Genomic DNA, 23,137 nt, shown 5'->3' with positions numbered 1-23,137 from the left:
ATACCCAGTCTGCAGTCTGCAATCTGCAGTCTGCAGTCTGCATTTTATACTGACCGGTAACCTTAACATTTGCAAAATTAGTGAGGACCTTACCAAGGTTAGCCTCCCTCGAAGACTCTCTTGTGGCTCGTCACGCAATCTTTCCTCCCAACAAACCAACGGTTGGAAGTAAAGATTGCGTGACGAGCCAAAAGACGGTCTGCGAGGGAAGCTATACCAATGCTAACCCCCTTAGGTTGACTTTTTAAGCAGCCAGTATAACCTGATTAAAACTGGATATCTCTTGCTTTGTCTCGCTAAATACATCGAGCTGCGGTCAAGAAAAATCTTCTGACGATCTTCTAAAGATTCTAAGATTATTTGGTTATTTTAATTCATTTTTATTTTTGGAACCATTTTCAGTTTGTAGAAGGGAACGTTAACACACGTGTATATGTGCCTATGTGGTTGCTGTGCCTCTGATCTACGCATGTTCAATTCAAGATTTTAGCGTTTCCTGCATTGTTGACAACAGACAGCTCTTCCCTTTTGCATGGCAGGAATGTCGGATCTTGCGAAACAAAAGAGGAAGCAAAATTGCTGTTGTGGCTGTAAAATCAGTGTCTCTCGAAAATAAGAGGATTATATATTGCAATTGGGAAATTCCACTGGATGAGCTTTAATAATTCACTTCAAAATCAGTTGCCCCCGGAAGCTACAAATGTCTGGTTTTGTCTGTAGTCACATAACACTCTAGTCTCCTTCACAGCCTTCGTTTGAGCTCGTCACGCAACACGCTCCCTCCAACGGCTGCGAAGGAGACAAATAACGCCCCAGTTTCGCTTGTTGTGTCACGTCACGCCCTCTGGGATGCTTGCAGAAGCTTTGCAGACGTCTCCTATTGCACTTTTCCGTGCGTAAAAAAGGAAATAGGAGACGTCTGCACGAAGGCAACACGTCCTCCTGACGTTATACGCAACACGACGGCTGACGGAAGGGAATGGTCAAATATCGTCGTGTGATCAACATGACATCTTAGTACCTTCACATTTTTAGGCGATTGCGACTAAAACTGGTGTTCTCTCATCTGTGAGAACCTGAAAACCACGAGCGGTAGGAATGTTACAATCTAGAGTCATGAATACTTGGCCGTCATGTTGGTCACACAAGCACAATTTTGCCGTCCCACCAAATCAGCCGTCCTATTGCGTAAACTCGCTATTCAATTTCCGCACCATTGCTTTCGTTTTCTAGACACCCCAACATTTAATGCATTGAGACATTCTTAGTAGAATAGTACATATTAATTTGATAGGATGTTTCCCTTCACAAACCAAAGGTGAAATACAAACAGCAACAGATGATGAGATGATGTACTACACTCTTAAAATAGCTTTTAGTTGAATATCAATATACGTACTCCGAAGTTTAATTGAACCAAATTTCACGATTCGTTCTTGTTTGGACTCTAAAGTGTACCGTCGCCAAGTGCTATACCGAAGTGGTCGAATGAATCAAAGGAAACGATTTGTTTTCGGTCCCATCTTAAGCAGCATGATTGATATAATAAACCTTCAATAAACAAATGCAAATTTCTGACTTGAGTGTCATGGGAGAAGGTAGGAATTGTACTAGTTTACTTGGAATGTCAGCCATAAATGAGGATAAATGGGTCATAAATGCGAAACCAACGTCAGTAATAAAGAATACTTACCGTTTGCTAAGTTTCCACTTAATATTTCGGAGTAAACTATATCAGCAAGCAGCAGTTATTAGTATTGTAAGAAGAGAACTGTTGCACTGAAAATGAACACTGCGGACATTTGATAGACTTTCACTTTCGACTTCAAGACATGACGTATTCGTCTATTTTCAGTCATCACGTGTTCAGATCACGCGATTTTAATCATGACACATGTCAACGCTTCTCGGCGACATCTTTTTGCACCATTACATGTTTACTAAAATTCCGCGAGCTTGTTAGAAAGCCAGATCTCGTAAAGAGTTCCTGGAATAGTGAAAATCGCAAACTTTAGAAACTTTATTATTGCGGTAGATACTCGCGAGCGACTATGTTCACGTGACAGATAGCGTGACGTTCTTCTTACTCTGCGTGCAGCACGAAAGTGGCGACATTTCCTAGACATGACAAGGGCAAAGTCTTGTTGTTTGTTGCTACAACCATGTCACGCTACACATTCCTCTGTTGAATGCACGCAGTCAACAACTTTATGCATCATAGTTACTGCGTTTAGCGTTTAGAGAAGACTCAGAAGTTAAGGCAGGGGTAAACCTGAAAGCCGTTTCCATGCCGCTTAAAATCGGTTTAATGGAAATATTTCGTTCACGTTTCAAGCAATCCAAAAACTCTCTGCTTATCCCATAAATCTATGTTGTTGGGTGTTTTGTGAATTTTAGGTGAATTTTGGGTATATTTGGGAGGAGATAGTTTTTCTAGAAGGATTGGTTAAGTTAAGAGAAAAAAGAAATATTGAAGATTTAGTGAAGTTTTAAAATTAGAATTTGTAGTTATAATTAATAAACGGATACCAAGTTAGTCCACTAGTAATCTGGGGTGCTCTTGCGTGGGTATCAACTGTCTGTTGGTGTTTTAAAAATCGTTTTCTTTCTTTTATCTCTTCTTCAAACCTCTTAAAATTCCATTCAAATTTACGTTTACCCCCACCTTAAAGGGGGACAAGAACATAGCTTTCTTAACATTTAAATCGAATTTATAATGCCAGATACATCCATTTGAAGTAGTTACAAGTGAAAACGCGCGGGCGAGTTCCAATAAGAACGAAACAGCTGTCCACGGTTGCAGCCCTGTTTTGTCGGTTTCTGTCGGGTTGTTGTCTCGCAAAGTCAACTCTTTCACGTAGTATCAGCCTTGCAGTTTGTGTTACAGTTTATTTTTGGCTGATTAGGTCTCTTGTAGATCCTACGTCAACTAGCAGCATTATCGTTCGCGGTCCTTTGCAGTTTTCACGTCTATAAAATTACTGTTTTCGCTCACAACTCTGACAGAAGTCTTGAACTCGTGGATTTCTTGACATCTTTTAGGTTGATGTCGATTACATTAAGGAATTTCTTGAAAATGTTCGTCTTAAGGCGGGGGTAAACCTGAAAGCCGTTTCCATGCCGCTTAAAATCGGTTTAATGGAAATATCTCTCTTTCACGTTTCAAGCAATCCAAAAACTCTCTGCTTATCCCGTAAATCTATGTTGTTGGGTGTTTTGTGAATTTTTACACGGAATGCCCGCAGGGCATGACGTGTCTAGGTTTCGGTCGGGTATCTTTTTCTTCGTCGTAGTCACAAATCGACAAATTAATTTATGCATTAAAATATGTCCTCCCCTAGTGGGGATGTATTGTTCTGATTGTCTTCAACAAAAGCAGGCCAATCAAAATCTATTATTCGGCACATATCACGAGAGAGGGGACCCACTCATCCCTTCCTGTGTGACGTCAAATCATAATTTGATTTATTCATTAAACCTTGATTAAATTCTACCCTCTCCCAGAAGGGATTTATTGTTCTGATTGTCTCGAACAAAAACAGCCCAATCAAAATCTTTTATCGGCGCATATATCACGAGGGAGGGGACCCACTTATCCGCTCTACCTCTTTTCTAAAATAAAACCTAGCCTTCCATTTACACGACTATTAGTAAAAGAAACTTTACTATCGCATATAATGAACTCAACAGACTATTTTATAAACACTCAATTAATTTCATTTGTTTCCTCGTGCTTCGAATTGAGAGATAAACTTCTCTCCGGAAAGATTACTTCTACTGTATGAAAAGTTTAAAATAAGCAAAGACTTCAGTTACTTTATTTTATTTTATTTTATTTTAAGGGCCTCTTCATATGATCCCGGTTACCGGGATGGCTCGGTAAGCGGGATGAATTTTGCAGTCCGTTCATATGGGAAATTTCATCCCGGTTACCGAGATGAAAAGTGGTGACGCGGTCAATCGAGCGTGACATTTACCGAACAAGCCCGGCAAGAATTTTCTCATTTTAATCGGTTCTACAAACCTCAAAAGTATTATATCTTTATCTCTTCCACGAAAAGGAATTATTTTGAACTAGAAAAGCTCAGAAATAAGTCGTAATAATCAAATATATCCGTTTTAAGACGCGAATGTTTGGTTATAGACTTCATCCCGGTAACCGGGATGGCGTGTTCATATGAGAAAATTTTCGTCCCGGACTCCCGAGATCTCGGTCGCTGAAACCGAGATCTCAGTAACCGGGCTGGCCCGCCTTCTCATATGAACACATCGAATTTTTTACAAAAGAAATAGCAATAAGGCGAGATCTCGGTAAGCGGGCTAGCCCGGTCAACCGGGATCATATGAAGAGGCCCTAAGTTATCTTAAGAATTAGTTAACGAATCAATTATTAGCTATGAATAGCTTTTGCAATACTGTATTTGTTATAGTCATGCAAATAAAGCTTGTTGTTGTTGTTGTTGTTGTTGATGTGACGTCAAAGCAAGTCATCACTTCGAATAGTTGTTTTTGTTCAATGGCGGCCACATGTATGAATTTAAGACTCTGATCTGCCGTTTTCAGAGAGAAAACAAACCTTTTTCAAGCAGTAAATCGAAATAATAACTTCTAGGTAGTACTCGACAGTTGAAACGGTGGAAATTGGGAGAGTTCACAGCAAAGAAACTCCGCTTTTAATAAACAGATCGAATAATCAACGCAAAGGATTAGAGCTAGAGGAGGCCAGACCAGTTCAGCGGGGTCATGACGTTATTGCATAGTTATTTCTGGTATGATTCCTAGTAACACAACGATAAGTATCACGCAATATATCTGAATAAAACCATTCAGACATTTATTTCAATTGCCAAGGGAGGATTGTTTTTAAATATCTGCGAAACATACAATGGGGAATAATTGGGGCTACATTAAGCATTCCGTGTAATGCCATTAGACGGGCATCTTGTTAGGTGAATTTTGGGTATATTTGGGAGGAGATAGTTTTTCTAGAAGGATTGGTTAAATTAAGAGAAATAAGAAATATTGAAGATTTAGCGAAGTTTTAAAATTAGAATTTGTAGTTAATAATTAATAGACGGATACCAAGTTAGTTCACTAGAAACCTGGAGTGCTCTTGCGTGGGTATCAACTGTCATGTCTGTTGATGTTTTAAAAATCGTTTTCTTTCTTTTATCTCTTCTTCAAACCTCTTAAAATTCCATTCAAATTCACGTTTACCCCCACCTCAAGTGCCAAGCAAAATCTTTACCCAATTCCTGATTATCGCATTTGGGAAAAATAATGCACCTGAAACGTTAACAAGATCAGTGTTACATTGATCACGTAATGAATGAAGGTAGAACGAAGGAGCGAATGAACGAACGAACGAATGAGTGACTGATTGATTGACTGACCGAAGGAACGAAGGAAGGAAGGAAGGAAGGAAGGAAGGAACGAAGGAACGAAGGAACGAAGGAACGAAGGAACGAAGGAACGAAGGAACGAAGGAAGGAAGGAAGGAAGGAAGGAAGGAAGGAAGGAAGGAAGGAAGGAAGGAATGAACGAACGAAGGAACGAAGGAACGAAGGAACGAAGGAACGAAGGAACGAAGGAAGGAAGGAACGAAGGAAGGAAGGAACGAAGGAAGGAAGGAAGGAAGGAAGGAAGGAAGGAAGGAAGGAAGGAAGGAAGGAAGGAAGGAAGGAAGGAAGGAAGGAAGGAAGGAAGGAAGGAAGGTAGGTAGGTTGTGGCTGATTGAACTGAGAAACAATGAAACATAGGTTTTCTTTATTAAACTTTCCTGAAACCCAGACATTTCAGTATTCCTGTTGACAGAAAAGAAAAAAACTATACTGAGATTGAAAATGGCAATTAAAGTTTAATGCTATGTCGAAATTTGAGCACATAATTTTAGAAAACGCTTTAAAAGACGATTCATGTAAATTCTTAGATCGCGCTCCATTGACTGTATTCCGAAATAAGAATAAGCGAAACAGTACTTAGATTTCTCTCTTTAAGTAAATTAGCGAAAACATTTCTGCAAACATTCGCCGACACATGATCATTTTTAAAGAGCGACTTTGTACTCCAGTACAGTCCAACCTCCCCTAACGGCCACCTCACGTAGGCGGACACCTCTCATAAGTGGACACTTGGTCATGTTCTCAGCTACATACAAACACTCCATTTTTAGCCTTTTTAACCTCCTATAAGCGGACACCTCGCTTAAGCGGACACTTTTTTTGCTCCTAAGGGTGTCCGTTAACAGGAAGGCTGGACTGTAACTCCAAAAACCCTGTGATGAGGGATTTCTTGTCATTATTGTAAGTATTCCTATTCCGTAACAGGGTCAATCGAACGCACCCTTAATAACAATAACAATAGCCTAGTGGTAACACACCAGTGTGAACCATTAGCTTGTGCAATTTGAATTATATTAAATGAGGTCACATTAAGAAGCATACTTCGGTTCCGGTTACACTGGAAAGAACTCAGTAGGGTCATTATGTGCATGCACTCCTTTTTTTTAGTCAATTTTCTTTTTACCGGAAATTCCAGTTTAGATTATATAACAGTGAAAAGCAAAACCTAAGAAGAGAAATAACCCGAAAATGTTCGGAAATACTTTCAGACTTGTTAGATTTCTTAGGAAGAAAACGAAAAAATAAAAAAAGTCCAAGGTTCTAAAAAAATTATAAAGACACAACATTACAAATAACCTCAATACAAACGTCTCCTTTTCTGACGAGGGAAAAGACACTATTTCATATAGTATAGGGAGATTAAGAGTCGCGTTTACGGCAAACGGCAAACCTGAGATTCACGTTTATCTTTTCTTAAAAAAGTGAATACGTAGATGAGAAAAGTACAAAATAATTCCGGCCTTTGATACTAACGTAAAACTACTCAATTTTGCTGGGAAACTGACAACAGCTAGCGGCAGATATAGGGTAGACATAATCACGAGGGGCTCGGTCATTTCTGCGGCGTTTGCCGCGAACTCGCGACCTCACGGGGCAAGTGCAGACCTGCATGGATATGAATTAGGGCTCTGAAAAACACAGCTTGTACTGTGAATTGCCGGACACATGTTCGATCCATGGCCGTTCAGTTCAAAACACTAAAGTGTTTTAGAGAAGAGACCGTCATGTGACCGCAACTTAGGAAAACGACATTTTTCCTTTTAATGAATATCCAAAAAAACCTATAGCTAAACCAGCCGCAATTGGAATAATACCATATTCGCTTGTGATTTAATCCTTATGAAAACTTCTCGTTTTAATGTAGTGGACACAGACCACCCCTCCCCCCCTCCCCCTCACCTTAGATCCGCCACCAAAATGACCCTACAAAATGTTACAAGAGCTTTATCTCTGAGCTGATTTTCCAGTAGGTTGCTAAAGTTTTCAGCTCAAAGGGAGGCGAAGTCTGCCTTTGAGCTGAAAACAGCCAAGAAACTTCGACGCCTTGTGCTGGGTTAAACTTGTGGGAGGGGGGGGGGGGAGTGGCGTCGACTCTCATGCCAGCAAACAGGCTAGGGTCTGGCCTTGAGAACCGATGACATAAGATGGGTCAGGAGCCCAAAGGTGGAGAGGGAGGGAGTGGTGGGTATGAATTGGCTGGTTATGTTGTTCCCCCCGGATTTTTTTCTTCAGTGATTTCCCAGTCAAAGAGACTTCTTTTTGTGGTCACTAAGGAACATGTCGGTTTGTTTTAGGGTGAAAGATCAAACCCAGGCAGCCTCTCACAGTCTAATGTATTCTGGGGTAGCTGAAGCAGAAGTCCAGCCAGCGGTGGGCGTCAGGGGAGGGGTAACTGCTAGATGTGGCCCTTTGACTTTCCGGTCACCTTTTGGAAAATCAGCTCAGATAAGGGACGACTTCACCGGAAACTGCCATCAATTTGAATTTGTGCATGAAAGCCTTGGCGCCTGTTACCTACCATTTTGGCGTTTACAAACTTTAGCAAAAGAATTAAGATCTCAAGCATTGGAAATGTTGCTGTTTTTATTGCATTAACTTTAAGTGACCTGCGGATGCAGGGAACCCCACAACCCAAAGAAACAAACCGTAGCACTTGTTCTTTCCGGATCACTTTTTTTTTTTTAACGAAAAGGGGTGCTTGTACAAGAAGTCACTCAGAATGAGCGAAACACAGTTAAAACTGCAATGTTAGTACAGTGGACAGATGGCAGAGAAGATTTCAAATTGGCCGATATTTGCCAAGAGGATCGAAATCTACATGGCCAGAGTAGGAGTGACAAAAATGTAACGGCTCTAATAATTGATAATAATAAGTAAGTAAGTAAGTAAGTAAGTAAGTAAACTTAATTTGATAAGTAGGTTATTTAGGGGATTGGCAGCCGAAGGGCTGATGTCAGGACCTACTATACTGTTACACAAAATAGTTAAAATCTTACAAACACGAAAAATATAAACAGGAATAAGAACTATGTACAAGAAGAAATCAATGTATACCTATATACTAGGTTTACTAGAAGTGAATTAAGACAATAGAACCAAAAATTACTGTCAAACCGGATGTTGTTTTCCTCGCAACTTTGCAAACTTCCGTCGCAATGTTGGTATTTTGATTGGCAGTTTGCTCGGAACAATTTGCAACTGGCGCGATCACTGATTTGCAACCGTCGGGAACCAATTGTAATTTTCAGTTCCGGTTCACTGTTGGACTATCTCTGAAGCATTTCAACCGGCGCTAAAAAAAATACGGTCAAGATTGGCTTGTATCAATTTCAGAAAAACGACCTCGGTTCAAAAAGGGAGGAAATTTCGCCCTTGGGATCGTCTGCTGGAAGAACTTCGCAACTGGCGCGATCAATTTGCAACCGGCGCGAACAAATTCTAATTTTCAGTTCCGGTTCACTGTTGGACTGTCTAGCAGTCTAGCGCGCGATCTGTGAAACATTTCAACCGGCGCTAAAAAATGGCTTATATCAATTGCAGGAAAACGACTTCGGTTGAAAAAAGGGAGGAAATTATTGCCTTGTGGTCGTCTAGTGTTAGACAAGCACCAATTCCTGAAGGTGTTGGCCTTTCAAAAAAAAAATCGCTACCAACATTGTAAATATTAAGTTTTGAACTGGAACCTTGTTGCCGGGTAAACCTGGTTGGAAAGATCGAACAGTCTCAACACCCGAAGTTGTCGAGTTTGTAGAATACTGCAAGACAAAGAAACCAAGTATTCAAACTTCAGAAATTCGGCAGGCTCTTGTCGACGAGGGAATTTGTTACATCGCCAATCGTCCTTCTCGTTCAACAATTGGCGACATTTTATATTCTGAGAAACGATCTGCAATTTACTTTCAAGAAAATTACCGTTACCCCTGAAGAGTGAAAACCTCATGAAAACTCGAGATTACATTACGTTTATGTCTGGACCATGTGTCATGTGTAAACATTCATCGGGATCAATATTTCAGTTCTTTGTACGCGAGTCTCACTTGTTCAGCTTGAAGTTGTTTTAAATACGGAATCACCGTTGTGACCCTCTTGAGTAGCTTGTGATAATCATCGATTGCTTTATCAACATAAAAGCTCGCATATCTGCCGCCAAGGTATTGAACAAGAACCTGAAACATCTTTGTCGATGAATTGGCGCGGCGACTTCGACCAGCTCGGTTGCAAATTGATCGCGCCAATTGCAAATTGCTCGGAGCAAACTGCCAATCAAATTACCAATGTCGCGACGGAAGTCTGCAAAGTTGCGCGGAAAAGAAGAACATCCGGTTTGACCGTTAAAAGGTTTAAAATAGATGAAATCATCTTTTTTCGTGGTGATCAAAGTCGCTTCCTTGCTGAACAGTAGTTAATAAATTAATGGCGTGCCGCCATGGCATTGATAATGTTTTATATGACAATTTTTTTTTTCGCGTTTACCGCAAAATGCGTCAAGTGCTTGCCAACTTTTTCAAACGCACTCACAAAAATGGAATTCACTTAAGCGGCAAAACTTGCCTCTAGAATGAACTGTAAGTTTTACTTGTCAAGTTTTTTATATCATAAGGGGGTTAGTTTCTAAAGAAACTGCGTTGCTGCGTCGGTGGGGAGTAGAAATGAATGCTTGGTTGTATCAACAGAGTTGATAATTAAAGGTAAATTGGCCACCGTAAAGAGACTTGAGTGCGGACGTTTGGAGCGTTAGTCCTTTGTCGAATGAAGGGCTATCGCTTGAAGGTGGCCAATTTACCTTAAGTTATCAAATCTGTTGATAATCCGAACATTTGTTTTATGCAATAAGTTTTGTTTCTACGTACGTGCATACGACAAAATTTAACAAATGTTTTTTTTCTTTTATTGTCAAGTATCTTTCTTGAAAAACTGGCAGGCCAATTCTTGAACAATAAGATTCGTCAAGAGACAGCCGGTATCGAGCTAGGGAGATGCTGACTTGCTAGTAGCAGCCAACAAAAGAAACTTGAAGGAGCCTCTTCAGTCCATTACACTGACAAATATAACTTGTTATAAACACGTTCACTCTTTACATGAGATCAAGTAAAAATTGTCAGAAAACGTTTTAAGTAACGCTTTCTCGTGTGAAAAAGACTGTTGCGGCCACCACCAAACATTTTTCAAGTAAACTTGTCAGTCGTTGAGACAGATAAATACAATTCAGTTATCAAGGAAAACTGTTTGGGAAAAATTTTCACCTCTCACACACGAACAAGTAAAAACTGTCAAAAAACAATTGTCACGGAGAACTTAGTCGTATGGAATTAGCGTCACTCATACACGCAAATATTTTTATAGTAGAGAGATTTAGCATCGCGTTTACGTGAAACGGCAAACGTCATCTTGCTGTTTTACGTTTCACGTAAAATAGCGTGAACCTTTTGACTTTAGCCGGAATTTTGTGAGTTTCGATGTTTCGCGACTTACTGTGGTGAGCTCATGAAGAAAAGTGCGGTAAGGAGTGAGTTATAAAGGATTTTTAAACATGAAACTTAATTTGCCCTAGTATGATTTGCCGGAAAAAATTATTGGGGTACTTTTTTTTCCAACAATCAACTACTTATAACGTGTATAAGAAAACAAGGAAGAAATACTTACGTAGTTCTCACGTAGACGGTAAACAGGAAATAGCCTCTTTTCACGTAGAAACGGCAACCGGCAACCGTCAAACGCGAAAAATGGCGGGTAAATCGTGGTCACGTGGTCATTTTTGCCGCTCGCGTCTCACGTATACGCGATGCAAAATCTCTCTATTGGAACTGAATTCAATGAAACAACATGCCCCTGTCCGACCACAGGCTGACCACCCTCTGTTTGTGCAGTGTAATGACTGTTTGCAACTTGCGTTTTTACATTCTCGCGACACGATCGGTTGAAATTTTTACTGAGTAGCGATATTTAAAGTTGCCTTTTAACCTTTATGTTGAAATAAAGTTTCAAGGAAATGTTGATTGAGTCACGCGCGGTGTTTTTTTGCCATTCCGAGCCGTAGAAACCTTCTTTGGCGCGTTTACTGTCCGGCGACCGCTATGGGTCGTTACTTCAAACCGGAATTGTCGCAAAATTTGAAAAATTCTTGCAGTTTCTTCAACGGCATCCGATTAAATACATATTTCGCCATGTCGTGGCCGAGTTTGAGTTTAATTCGTCAAATTTCCTCCGAGATAAGCGGAGCTAAAGGCTCCAGGTCGGTTTCAGACTATGATCTGTAGCAAAGTCAGGGACCAAAGGAATTCTAAGCATGCAGTCCATTTTAAATCAGCCTATCAACGCTTCGTGCCCGGCAGGGTTGGGTATTTGAAGCCCAATGGTCGCGAAGCGTTGATTGGCTGATTTAAAATGGACTGTTTGTAAAATCAAGTTTTGATGTTTAGTCTTCAGTTTTCCTACCACGAGAGCCTGGAATTGGTGTCACAGTTATGGTTATTCGTGTAGAGGAGTGAGTATATTCTGCGCCTTATAAAATGCTTTGGTATCCATGTTTTGTAAGACAAGTAGCTTTACTTACAGAATCGCAAAAAGTAGTTACAAATATTTTCAAAACTGTCAAGTTTATAAACTTAAACATTAACAAAAAATTACCTTATTACAAAAGAAAGTAACCGAGTGGAAAACATTAAAACCCATTAAACTAATGTTTCTCGTATATCGTATACAGCATTAAAAACAAGGATCATTCAGTATTGACTCGGACCTATTATAAGTCAGTCAACAAGCACTGACCGATAAACCCGACCAATTTTTACTCCTTTCATAAACTATGTTTTGAAGAAACTACAGATGACAACAATTTGTTTGGTAGGCTTCATTATAGCTGCTCCACTGAGCACACCATGATAATCTATTTCAGTTCTTCAACAAGTGCTACTTAACTTAAATTGATCTAATGTACACCTTGTGCATGCAAGTACACTTAAAAAAAAAGGTTCACGTTTAAAAAAACTGTATGCTATGACTGTAAGGCTATAAAACAGCATCCCAGCCCTATGTATTTTATACGACACACCCCATGCCTAGAGATTCATACTGTCCAGAAACGTGACTTGAGTGGAGCTCATACTCAAACCACTGACCTGTGTGTGGTGATGTAACGTTACGAGTAGTTCCTTAATTCTGATAGTGACAGTCGGCGAGAAGCGAAACATGCAAAAGCGCGCAGAAGTCACATCCTCGCGCGATAACTCGACCCGCGTGATCGTAGAGAACTAGGCCTTCAGTTTTCGCACAGTCTGCCATGTTTAACGTTTCGCTCGACTATGCTTACGAAACAACATGTTGTGGTTCAATTTTTATTTCTATTTCTTTTATAATCATATGCAAAAACAAAGGAAAAAAATATTGAACCCAGGATAAAACTGAACCGCAACAAACACACTTTATTGTTGTGATGAGCGTGGAGCATGTCCAAAGAGACTTGGCTCCTTTTCAATCTTGGCCTGGGCCGGCGAATGACCTCATCATTCAACAGAATAAATTCTCGAGTGAATTACTTTAAATAACTGTTAAAATCTTTTAATATGTATGCGGCGCATCTAGCGCATATCTCACGTGGCACGCCGAAGCATTATAAATAAGAAAGGGATATGCATTAGATTACAATTAAAGTTTTCAAAAACTCGAAGTTAGCCAAACAAAACCGGAAGAAATCATGACAAGCTTGGCCTTCCTTTTATGAATTTTCATTTATATTTAAAATTGTATTCCATCCCGAAGCATTCGTTTTCCATCGCAATTAAATACTTCTGGTCCGAACTTTACAACACAAAATCCAAGTATTCTCATAAAATCGTAAAAACCATGCTTTGACCGCAGTCACAGCAATTGGCAATCTGCAACTTTCTTACTTTTATGTTTCTTACATAACCGTTCCAAGTTGCGTTTAACAATGGCTACAACACGATGCTCAGGACCATGTTTATTCATCAAAATAGTCAGCGCAAGCTCAAAATATTCTTTCGCCAACTCCAGGTCTCCTTGGTCTTCGAATACACGAGCCAAGTTGTTATAAGAACTGGCGACATCGACATGTTGAGTTCCCAGTTTTTGTATTCGAATAGCCAGGGCACGCTCATGATACTCCTTCGCCTTCTCCAGGTCTCCTTGGTCACTGAGTACAGTAGCCAAGTTGTTATAAGAATTGGCGACAACGACATGTTGAGCTCCCAGTTTTTGTATTCGAATAGCCAGGGCACGCTCATGATACTCCTTCGCCTTCTCCAGGTCTCCTTGGTCACTGAGTACAGTAGCCAAGTTGTCATAAGAAGTGGCGAAATTCACATGTTGAGCTCCCAGTTTTTGTATTCGAATAGCCAAGGCACGCTCGTGATACTCCTTCGCCTTCTCGAGGTCTCCTTGGTCACTGAGTACAGTAGCTAGGTTGTTATAAGAACTGGCGACATCGACATGTTGAGCTCCCAGTTTTTGTATTCGAATAGCCAGGGCACGCTCATGATACTCCTTCGCCTTCTCCAGATCCTCTTGGGCACGGAATACATTAGCCAAGTTGTTGTAAGAAGTGGCGACATCGACATGTTGAGCTCCCAGCTTTTGTATTCGAATAGCCAAAGCAAGCTCGTGGCACTGTCGGGCAAGGTGAAACTCAGCCAGTTCACGATGAACATTACCAAGTAGGGAATTGGCTCTTAAAGCATCTCCGTCTCTATCGATGCCATCATGCCGAAGTAATTTTAAAGCTACTTTCAGGAACCCTTTTGCTGTGTTAAACTCGCAATGGTCAAAACATATCCTGCTAAACCTAATCAAATAATCTGGATAGCGTCTTATATTCAACGTCAAGTTTTCGACGACTTGGACTATATCGTCTCTGTTATAAGTAGATTGAATATCGGTGCATAAGGACTTTAAATGAGGGACAACAGGCCTGCTTTCAGCAACAAACTCAAGGTCATCTAACGAGTTATTATCTATGAAGAGATAAAAAGATGTAATCGCCCCATGATAGATTTTGCAATTTTCACAATCCGAAGAGTTTTGAGTTTCAGATTTAATCACATAGCGCACAACTTGATGTACGCGAACGAAGACATTACTATCGTCCTCTTCCATTAACAGCAGTTGGCTTTTTTGAATCCGCATTCGAATCATATCGTCATCCTTTAATTCCTCATCTGCATTCCGAACATAGTTGACCACAATTTCAAGGTTTAATGGTTGCTGTGAACAGAGCGAAAGAAAACTGAATGTGTGATTTAAGACTTTGTCTGATGACATCACATTTTTCACGGCTAATGTAATCGCTGCAGTCATGGATTTTGGGTAACTTGCGTTTGTGTCAGAAAGAAGGCTCTCAGTGTCAGCACGCTGGCCTTTGTTCAGCTTTTCCAGGTAATCTTTCCAGCCATATTTCGAAGATGCTTTGCTCTCACGAACTTGTTTGACAAATGTAGCGGCACTTGCTAAAGCAAGAGGTTGATAGTCTAATGTCCGCGCGACTTCTGTTTCCATCTCACTGTCACTGATACCAGAAAGCTTGGCTAATAAGGCCGTGGCATCAGATAGCTCCATACCCTCGCTAACTGAGATGTGGCTGATCAAAGAGTTTGTTAAAGGGATGGAAGCAGTGTCCTGTGTTGTGATCAGCATTTGTCCTCCTAACCACTGCTCGTTCCCAGGCTCTGGCAAATGAACACTTACTTGAGGTATGCTCGTAACATTGTCGACTACCAGTAGCCACGACGTGTAGAGCTCAACTTTTGTGCTAACTAACGTCTTCAGACTTCCAATCTTCTCCTCTGTCCCTGAATCCTTAGAACTCAGGGTGTTTGCAACTGTATATTCTGAACACTTTAACAGTCGAGCGAAGGAGACAAACGATTCTAGTAGTGAGTCAAGACTTTCAGCATTAAGAGTCATTACAAATGTTGTGTTTGTGACTTCTTGGAAAAATCTCTTTGCGACGAGGCCGGCCAACTGAGATTTGCCACTTCCAGGATTGCCTGAGATGTACAGGTAACTTAAGCGGCTTTTGTTGCCTTCTTTGAGTTCTTTCAGCTGTTGGGTTATTTTAGTCACCTCATTTTCTCGACCGGCAACGTCGTGTGAAGGCTTGGGAGGGAGAATGCAGAATGACGAAACTTCATTCCGAAGCTGATCTTCAAGAACTTTTCTTTCATCTTCTTTTTCTTGAAGCTCCGATACTTTTTCTTGAATTTCTTCTTCTTTCTCTTGAAGTTCCTGATGGAGGTCTTCAACCTTTTTCAAGATCTTTGTCAACTCCTCCGTTGGAAAACCTCCCTGGTTTCTGATTTCCTTAATTCGCAAGGGGGAGAGGCCGAGTGCTTGGAATGCAACATCAACTCTAGTTATGGCATTATTAAACTCTGGCTTCGAGAGATCGCCTCGTGGGATGTGAGCAAATTCTTCATTACGAAATGTCCTGAGGTCATCTACATTTGACTTGACAACTGCGTTAACACCGTTGCCTATACAATCCGAGTACAAGATGGCGTAAAAGAGCATGGTGCAATCCCACTCAGCTCGATTTCCGTTTATCATGGTCGCTAAAAGTTTCGCATTTCTTCTTTGATTTCGCGGAGACTCCCCATTATAGAAATCCAATCCATTCCTTGGCTCGTCCTTCCATTCACCCAATGTAGTCCTGTAGCGGTTGTCCCATTCCTGTTTGAAGATTGTTCGGAGACCCTCGGCTAGTACATCAGTGGTGATATAGCAAATCCTGAAGTAGTTGAGTTGCTCATCGCTGAATTCTGTTGCAGTGGCCATATTCAGCTTGAATGACTTATAGCTCTATAAAAACAATACTTTGCTGTTAGCAAACGCGTGGTGGACTCTTGGTGGGTTGTTTCAAGGTCTGACGCTCTGTTCTACAAGTCAAAGCGAGGAACCCATCAAATCCAGTGTACGCAAAGCTAGAGAGGCATACTTTATCGACAGAGGTCAAACTATTGGACCCTTACGTATTAATAGGAGAGATGAAACATGAACATTTTTCCCGTCTTTCATCTTTCTAAGTTATGTAATTAACTCATTGTTAGGTATTGTGTTTTCGTCTACTACGTTGTAACGTTAGCTTATACCTATTTACCAGTTGTATTTTCAAATTTCAAATCGTAACGTTTTTGTTTATGTAACTTTAGCCTCTTTTCAGGTATCTATTGTAACTGTTTAAAATTGTAACGTATCTTGCCACAGAGTCAGTCTCAAACATACCCTGAAGAAGAAAGGCCGTGTTTTTCGAAATATTGGAAAAGAGAGAAACGCCCGTCCTTAAGGTTACCCGGTACCTTCAGAGGTGTCTTCAGAGGTGTCTCGCGTCCAAGCGATGTAGCGCGTCCGGTTTAAACTGTAGATACCTGAACCCTTATATCAAATTAAAGTTTATACAGCTGGCTATCCAACTAAACTAAGAATTTTAAAATAAAATGAATTGCCGAATTTTTAGCGCTGTTTTCTCGAATAAATTTTTTTCACTTGGAGGAGCCACTTCAAAGAGCTAAAACTCAAAAGGAATTTGCTCGTTTGCCTTCAAATTTGGACAGTAGCTAGTTTAACATCTAAACAACAAAAATGTGCCTGCGAATTTTTTCTTCTTCACCCTACTTCGAAAATGCTCTATAAATTTTTACTGCGATTGAATATGGCAAAACGCAGACACGTTTTTTTAGCTCTTTGGGTCCGGAAACTGAGGAGCAAATTAAATTAGCAAAAAAAAATTCACTTTGACTTGTAGCTTTTAAAAGGTGATTCGGACGATCGCAATTAGAGGTCGTGAAAAATTCGACAATTTATTTTATTTCAAAATTCTTGGCATGGTTTGATAGTCAGCTCTATAAGGGTTTATAGGGGTTTAGGTATCTACAGTTTAAACTGGACGCGCTACATCGCTTGAACGCGAGACACCTCTGAAAGTATCGGGTAACCTTAACGGTCAGCCGTATAAAATGCAGACTGCAGACCATGGGCAATAGGAAACATGGGTTTCGACTAAATAAATGTTACATTTATCTCAAATATAGTTGAATTACTCACAATAAAGTAGTCTTTAGTCTTTTCTGGTCGTTTCTCCCCATTTATTTCTTGTAAAATAGCCCTGATTAGCAAGTAACAACGCGCCGTTTGACTCAAAACAAATTCAGCATTCGTTCGGTCTTGGTAACCGTTCGTCCTATTGAAATCCCAGGCGCGACCACTGAGCTCGCGAGCGTTAACTCATAATCCCCCCTGGGTAGGAACCAAACTTGATCAATCGTGCGAGGCTCGTAAGAAGAAACTATGCCCATCTCCATATAAGGAAGCAAAGGGTGCCCGCTCCTGGGGGTCTAAAAGGCCGATAGAAGTCTGGTAACGAAGAGGTGTCGGACAATGCTCGGGAGAGAGAAAACTGGAAGCAAGAGTCGCTTCGAGTTCAAAATATGTGGTTAGTTGGAAGCTGTTTCACCAGAATATTTCGTTGTTTGTTTTGAATAACTTACCATGGAACCAAAAACTAACTTCATTCCAGGTTTGGAAAAAAAATACCATCGTTTAAAGTGCGTTTACTCCAGTTCAGCGCTTGAAAGACGTTTTTTAAAATGTTCGATTTGTTTTCTTCTGTATTTTAATATAGCGATTGTTGCATTTTGCCATAAATATCTATATCTCCTTAAGCTTGTTAGAAGTGCAAGTAATTTAACTGCAACAAATTTCATTCGATGTTGAAGCCATCCGAAGAAGCGCTCGCTAAAGCTGGGAAGACCGGACTGCAATACGTCAAGTAATGTTTGTAAAAATCCTGAATAAAATGTTATTACATGTAATGGAACTTTTTCCTTCGTTAATCTACTTCTTGACCTTCTGTTTATCTGACTTAGAAAAATTATCATTGATTTCAATACACAGTTTGGCCAACAGCAATCCAATAAACTAAGCAATTTTCAAAGCCCAAATATATCAGTTCAGTCATATATTTCAAAATTGTGACTCCTTCCATGTGGGGAGAGTAATCTTTTTGTCATATTTTGTAACTAGCAAGGGGTGGAAGGAGTTTGCAGTGCTCTTACCAGGCGCAGACGAATTTGAAAAACAATGCCTATTGTATTTTCGGTTCAGTGATTGGCCAATAGCTCTAATCTCCTAGCAACGGTTAAATCGCTTCCTACCCAGTCACTTTTTAGTGTTAACACTCACGCGCTTAGCGGCCGCGCCTAGGGTTTCAATAAACACGGCACGGTTACCAAGACTTAACGAAAGCTTTTGCTGGCGATAAAGAATGTTAGGTCTGTTCTACAAGAAATAAATGGGGAGAAACGACCAGAAAAGCCTGAAGACTACTTTATTGTGAGTAATTCAACTATATTTGAGATAAATGTAATATTTATTTAGTCGAAACCCACGTTTCCTATTGCCCATGCTGCAGACTGGGTATAAAATGCAGACTAGGTATAAAACGCAGACTGCAGACTGCAGACTGGGTATAAAATGCAGACTGAGACCAAAACAGTCTCTTCGTCAAGTATAGGATGCATTTTGAATTTTTCAACTTAACTTACACGAGTGTCAATCGCTTGTCAAGATCCTTTTCCATGAAATTGACATTTTTATATATTCTTTTCCAAAAGTGCCAACCTTCAGTGAATTGAAATAAACAGCCCCAAATCATGACGTAAGCAATAACGCCGAAACATGACCTTTAATTTTTGCACGGCGTCGACTTTTCGCCGCTTTGCGTCAACATGACATTGGTGACATCGGCAAGTGGATGTAAAATAATGTTTTTTGAATAAAATATGTGTTCATGTATTGCTAGAATACTGACGGTATGCAATGTCTTTGACATTATTTATTCAAAGAAACAAGTTAAAATCTGTCGATTTAAAATTGCTTGACCCCTCGGAAATCAGGTCTGTTTCCCTCTTTATAATATGAAAACCGTCAAGGGCGTATTAAAATTGTTTACGAACTAATGCAAAGCGATTGATATCGAGTCTTCTTTGTGAAGAAAGGGCCTCAGGAAATGAAAGCTACCAAATCGAGATAAAGAAAACAAACTGTTGAGAAATGGGGCAAAAATATGGTCGATTTCGCGGGAGATCATCTCGGAAATGTATCCTGTATTTGACAAGAGATGGCTCTGGTCTCAGTCTGCATTTTATACCTAGTCTGCAGTCTGCAGTCTGCATTTTATACCTAGTCTGCATTTTATACCCAGTCTGCAGTCTGCAATCTGCAGTCTGCATTTTATACTGACCGGTAACCTTAACATTTGCAAAATTAGTGAGGACCTTACCAAGGTTAGCCTCCCTCGAACACTCTCTGTGGCTCGTCACGCAATCTTTCCTCCCAACGAACCAACGGTTGGAAGCAAAGATTGCGTAACGAGCCAAAAGACGGTCTGCGAGGGAGGCTATACCAATGTTAACACCCTTATGTTGACTTTTTAAGCAGCCAGTATAACCTGATTAAAACAGGATATCTCTTACTTTGTCTTGCTGAATTAATCGAGCTGCAGTCAAGAAAAATCCTCTGAAGATCTTCTAAAGATTCTAAGATTATTTGGTTATTTTAATTCATTTATTTTTTGGAACCATTTTTATTTTGTAGAAGGGAACACCTGCATATGTGCCCTTGTCACGGTTCAATTCAATTCAATTCGTTTATTTTGCCATTAACCAAAAAAATGCAACATAAATACATTATAGACGACACACAATATTCTTACTATTACAATGTTCATACTTAACTATTTACAATATTAAAAGGGTTAAAGGCTAGGAAGCCTTTTTGTGCGTTTCTGTGCATCTGATCTACGCATGCTCAATTCAAGGTTTTAGCGTTTCTTCCATTGTTGACAACAGACAGCTCTTCGCTTTTGCTGTTGTGGCTATAAAATCAGTGTCTCTCGAAAATAAGAGGATTATATATGGCAAATGGAAAATTCCACTGGATGAGCTTTTAAAATTCACTTCAAAATCAGTTGCCCGCGGAAGCTCCAAATGTCCGGCTTTGTCTGTAGTGACTGTAGTGACCTCTGTAGTCACATAACACCCTAGTCTCCTTCACACAGACTTCGTTTGGGCTCGTCACTCAACGCGCTCCCTCCAACGGCTGCGAAGGAGATTAAAAACACCCCAGTTTGCTTGTTGTGTCAAGTCACGTCCTCTGGGATGCTTGCAGAAACTTTGCAGTCGTCTCCTATTGCACTTTTCCGAGCGTAAAAAAGGAAATAGGAGACGTCTGCACCAAGGCGACACGTCCTCTAGCCTGAGTATCAGGCTTTTCGGGGGGGGGGGGGGGGGGGAAGAGAAGAAGGGAAAAAGGGAAGAAAAGCCTGACACAAAAGCATTGAGACGAGTATTCCGCCCCTCGATGAGCATGACGCTTCGCCGTAAACAGTAGCCAATCCAAATAACTTCCGGTCATGCAACTGTCATGTCAGCGATGACCGCTGTGGGAGATATGAATAGAAGTTACACAGACAGCTCCATTGCAAAAGTCTCTCCAAACAAAATATTTTCTGTTGAGCACCACTGAGCAGAATTCGCGACTAAATACAGCTTCATTACAGGAGGAAAATACAAAATCTCACAGTTCAGGATGGCAAGAAGTGAGGACAAAAACGCAGCCGTAACTAATCAAAAGAAATAGCCGTGATAAGAAACACAAGATCTCAGCTACGAAAACAAATTGGCGGCCGGATAAAGATTATTTCAAATCCTAACTAGAGGGGCTGTGCTGTCACTGGACGCACTGAAACAAGCCAAACGTACCAAACCCAAATAAAATGCCTCAACGGGTATAAGAACGACGGTTGCTCAACAGGCGATAAACGCAGCACTCGTAACCCAGAAATGACAGAAATGACCTTTGATATCAAAATACAAAACATGCGACAGTTGCGTTGTCTAGTCTATCATGATAATTTTTGTTTCCGGTGGTGTGACGTAACCTTTTGTGTTTCGTCCAATCAGCGCCAACGTCCAAAATTCGGACGTTCGACACAAACTTCTGAAAGGTTTTGTGTCAGGCCTTCCTTTCCTCTTCTCCCCCTTCCCCTCCCCCTCCCCCTCCCCTTCCCCCCTCCCCTTAGGAAAGCCTGATACTCAGGCTACACGTCCTCCTGACGCTATACGCAACACGACGGCTGACGGAAGGGAATGGTGAAATATCTTCGTGTGACCAACATGACATTTTAGTACATTCATATTTTTAGGCGATTTGCGACTAAAACTGGTGTTCTCTCATTTGTGAGAACCTGAAAACCACGAGCAGTAGGAATGTTACAATCTAGAGTCATGAATACTTGGCCGTCATGTTGGTCACACAAGCACAATTTGCCGTCCCACCAAATCAGCCGTCCTGTTGCGTAAACTCGCAACCCCGCACCATTGCTCTCGTTTTCTAGACACCTCAACATTTAATGCATTGCGACATTCTAAGTAGAACAGTACATATTAATTTGATAGGATGTTTCCCTTCACAAACCAAAGGTGAAATACAAACAGCAACAGATGATGAGATGATGTACTACACTCTTAAAATAGCTTTTAGTTGAATGGCAATATACGTACTCCGAAGTTTAATTGAACCAAATTTCACGATTCGTTCTTGTTTGGACTCTAAAGTATACCGTCGCCAAGTGCTATACCGAAGTGGTCGAATGAATCAAAGGAAACGATTTGTTTTCGGTCCCATCTTAAGCAGCGCGATTGATATAATAAACCTTCAATAAACAGACGCAAATTTCTGACTTGAGTGTCATGGGACAAGGTAGGAATTGTACTAGTTTACTTGGAATGTCAGCCATAAATGAGGATAAATGGGTCATAAATGCGAAACCAACGTCAGTAATAAAGAATACTTACCGTTTGCTAAGTTTCCACTTAATATTTCGGAGTAAACTATATCAGCAAGCAGCAGTTATTACTATTATAAGAAGAGAACTGTTGCACTGAAAATGAACACTGCGGACATTCGAAAGACTTTCACTTTCGACTTCAAGACACGACGTATTCGTCTATTTTCAGCCATCACGTGTTCAGATCACGCGATTTTAATCATGACAAATGTCAACGCTTCTCGGCGACATCTTTTTGCACCATTACATGTTTACTAAAATTCTGCGAGCTTGTTAGAAAGACAGATCTCGTAAAGAGTTCCTGGAATAGTGAAAATCGCAAAATTTAGAAACTTTATTATTGCTGTAGATACTCGCGAGCGACTATGTTCACGTGACAGGTAGCGTGACGTTCTTCTTACTCTGCGTGCAGCACGAAAGTGGCGACATTTCCTAGACATGACAAGGGCAAAGTCTTGTTGCTTGTTGCTACAACCATGTCACGCTACACATTTCTCTGCTGAATGCACATATTCAACAACTTTATGCATCATAGTTACTGCGTTTAGCGTTTAGAGAAGACACAGAAGTTAAGACGAACATTTTCTAGAAATTCCTTAATGTAATCGACATCAACCTAAAAGATGTCAAGAAATCCACGAGTTCAAGACTTCTGTCAGAGTGTTGAGCGAAAACAGTAATTTTATAGACGTGAAAACTGCAAAGGACCGCGAACGATAATGCTGCTAGTTGACGTAGGATCTACAAGAGACCTAACCAGCCAACAATAAACTGTAACACAAACTGCAAGGCTGATACTACGTGAAAGAGTTGACTTTGCGAGACAACAACCCGACAGAAACCGACAAAACAGGGCTGCAACCGTGGACAGCTGTTT

At 40.6% G+C, this 23,137-nt stretch overlaps 3 protein-coding genes across 5 annotated transcripts in view; all 3 read right to left on the bottom strand.

Moving 5' to 3' along the window:
* LOC146482336 (uncharacterized) overlaps positions 1–23,137 on the bottom strand; it is an 88,514-nt gene that overhangs the window by 40,515 nt on the left and 24,862 nt on the right. Inside the window, exon 3 of one of the 2 annotated variants that reach the window (XM_085107169.1) lies at positions 12,207–12,341. The exons of the other annotated variant lie outside the window; for it this stretch is intronic. The gene's annotated coding sequence lies outside the window, so the exon portion shown is untranslated. Of the gene's footprint in view, positions 1–12,206; positions 12,342–23,137 lie in introns of those variants that run through there. 2 annotated transcript variants of the gene reach the window in all.
* The window catches only part of LOC146482337 (uncharacterized), a 53,363-nt gene that overhangs the window by 5,403 nt on the left and 24,823 nt on the right, over positions 1–23,137 (bottom strand). The window contains exon 1 of one of the 2 annotated variants that reach the window (XM_085107183.1): positions 1,694–1,800. The exons of the other annotated variant lie outside the window; for it this stretch is intronic. The gene's annotated coding sequence lies outside the window, so the exon portion shown is untranslated. Of the gene's footprint in view, positions 1–1,693; positions 1,801–23,137 lie in introns of those variants that run through there. 2 annotated transcript variants of the gene reach the window in all.
* Positions 12,335–23,137, bottom strand: part of LOC146482334 (uncharacterized) — a 65,570-nt gene continuing 54,767 nt past the window's right edge. The window contains exon 2 of the mRNA XM_085107181.1: positions 12,335–16,214. Within this exon, the coding sequence (XP_084963307.1) occupies positions 13,260–16,190 (2,931 nt within the window). The 5' untranslated portion in view covers positions 16,191–16,214 and the 3' untranslated portion in view covers positions 12,335–13,259. The remainder of the gene's footprint in view (positions 16,215–23,137) is intronic.

This window comes from Pavona decussata, unplaced genomic scaffold (genome assembly GCF_977016875.1).
Source record: "Pavona decussata unplaced genomic scaffold, jaPavDecu1.1 SCAFFOLD_46, whole genome shotgun sequence".
Classification (NCBI taxonomy): domain Eukaryota; kingdom Metazoa; phylum Cnidaria; class Anthozoa; order Scleractinia; family Agariciidae; genus Pavona; species Pavona decussata.
This window is presented reverse-complemented; position numbering and strand designations above follow the sequence as displayed.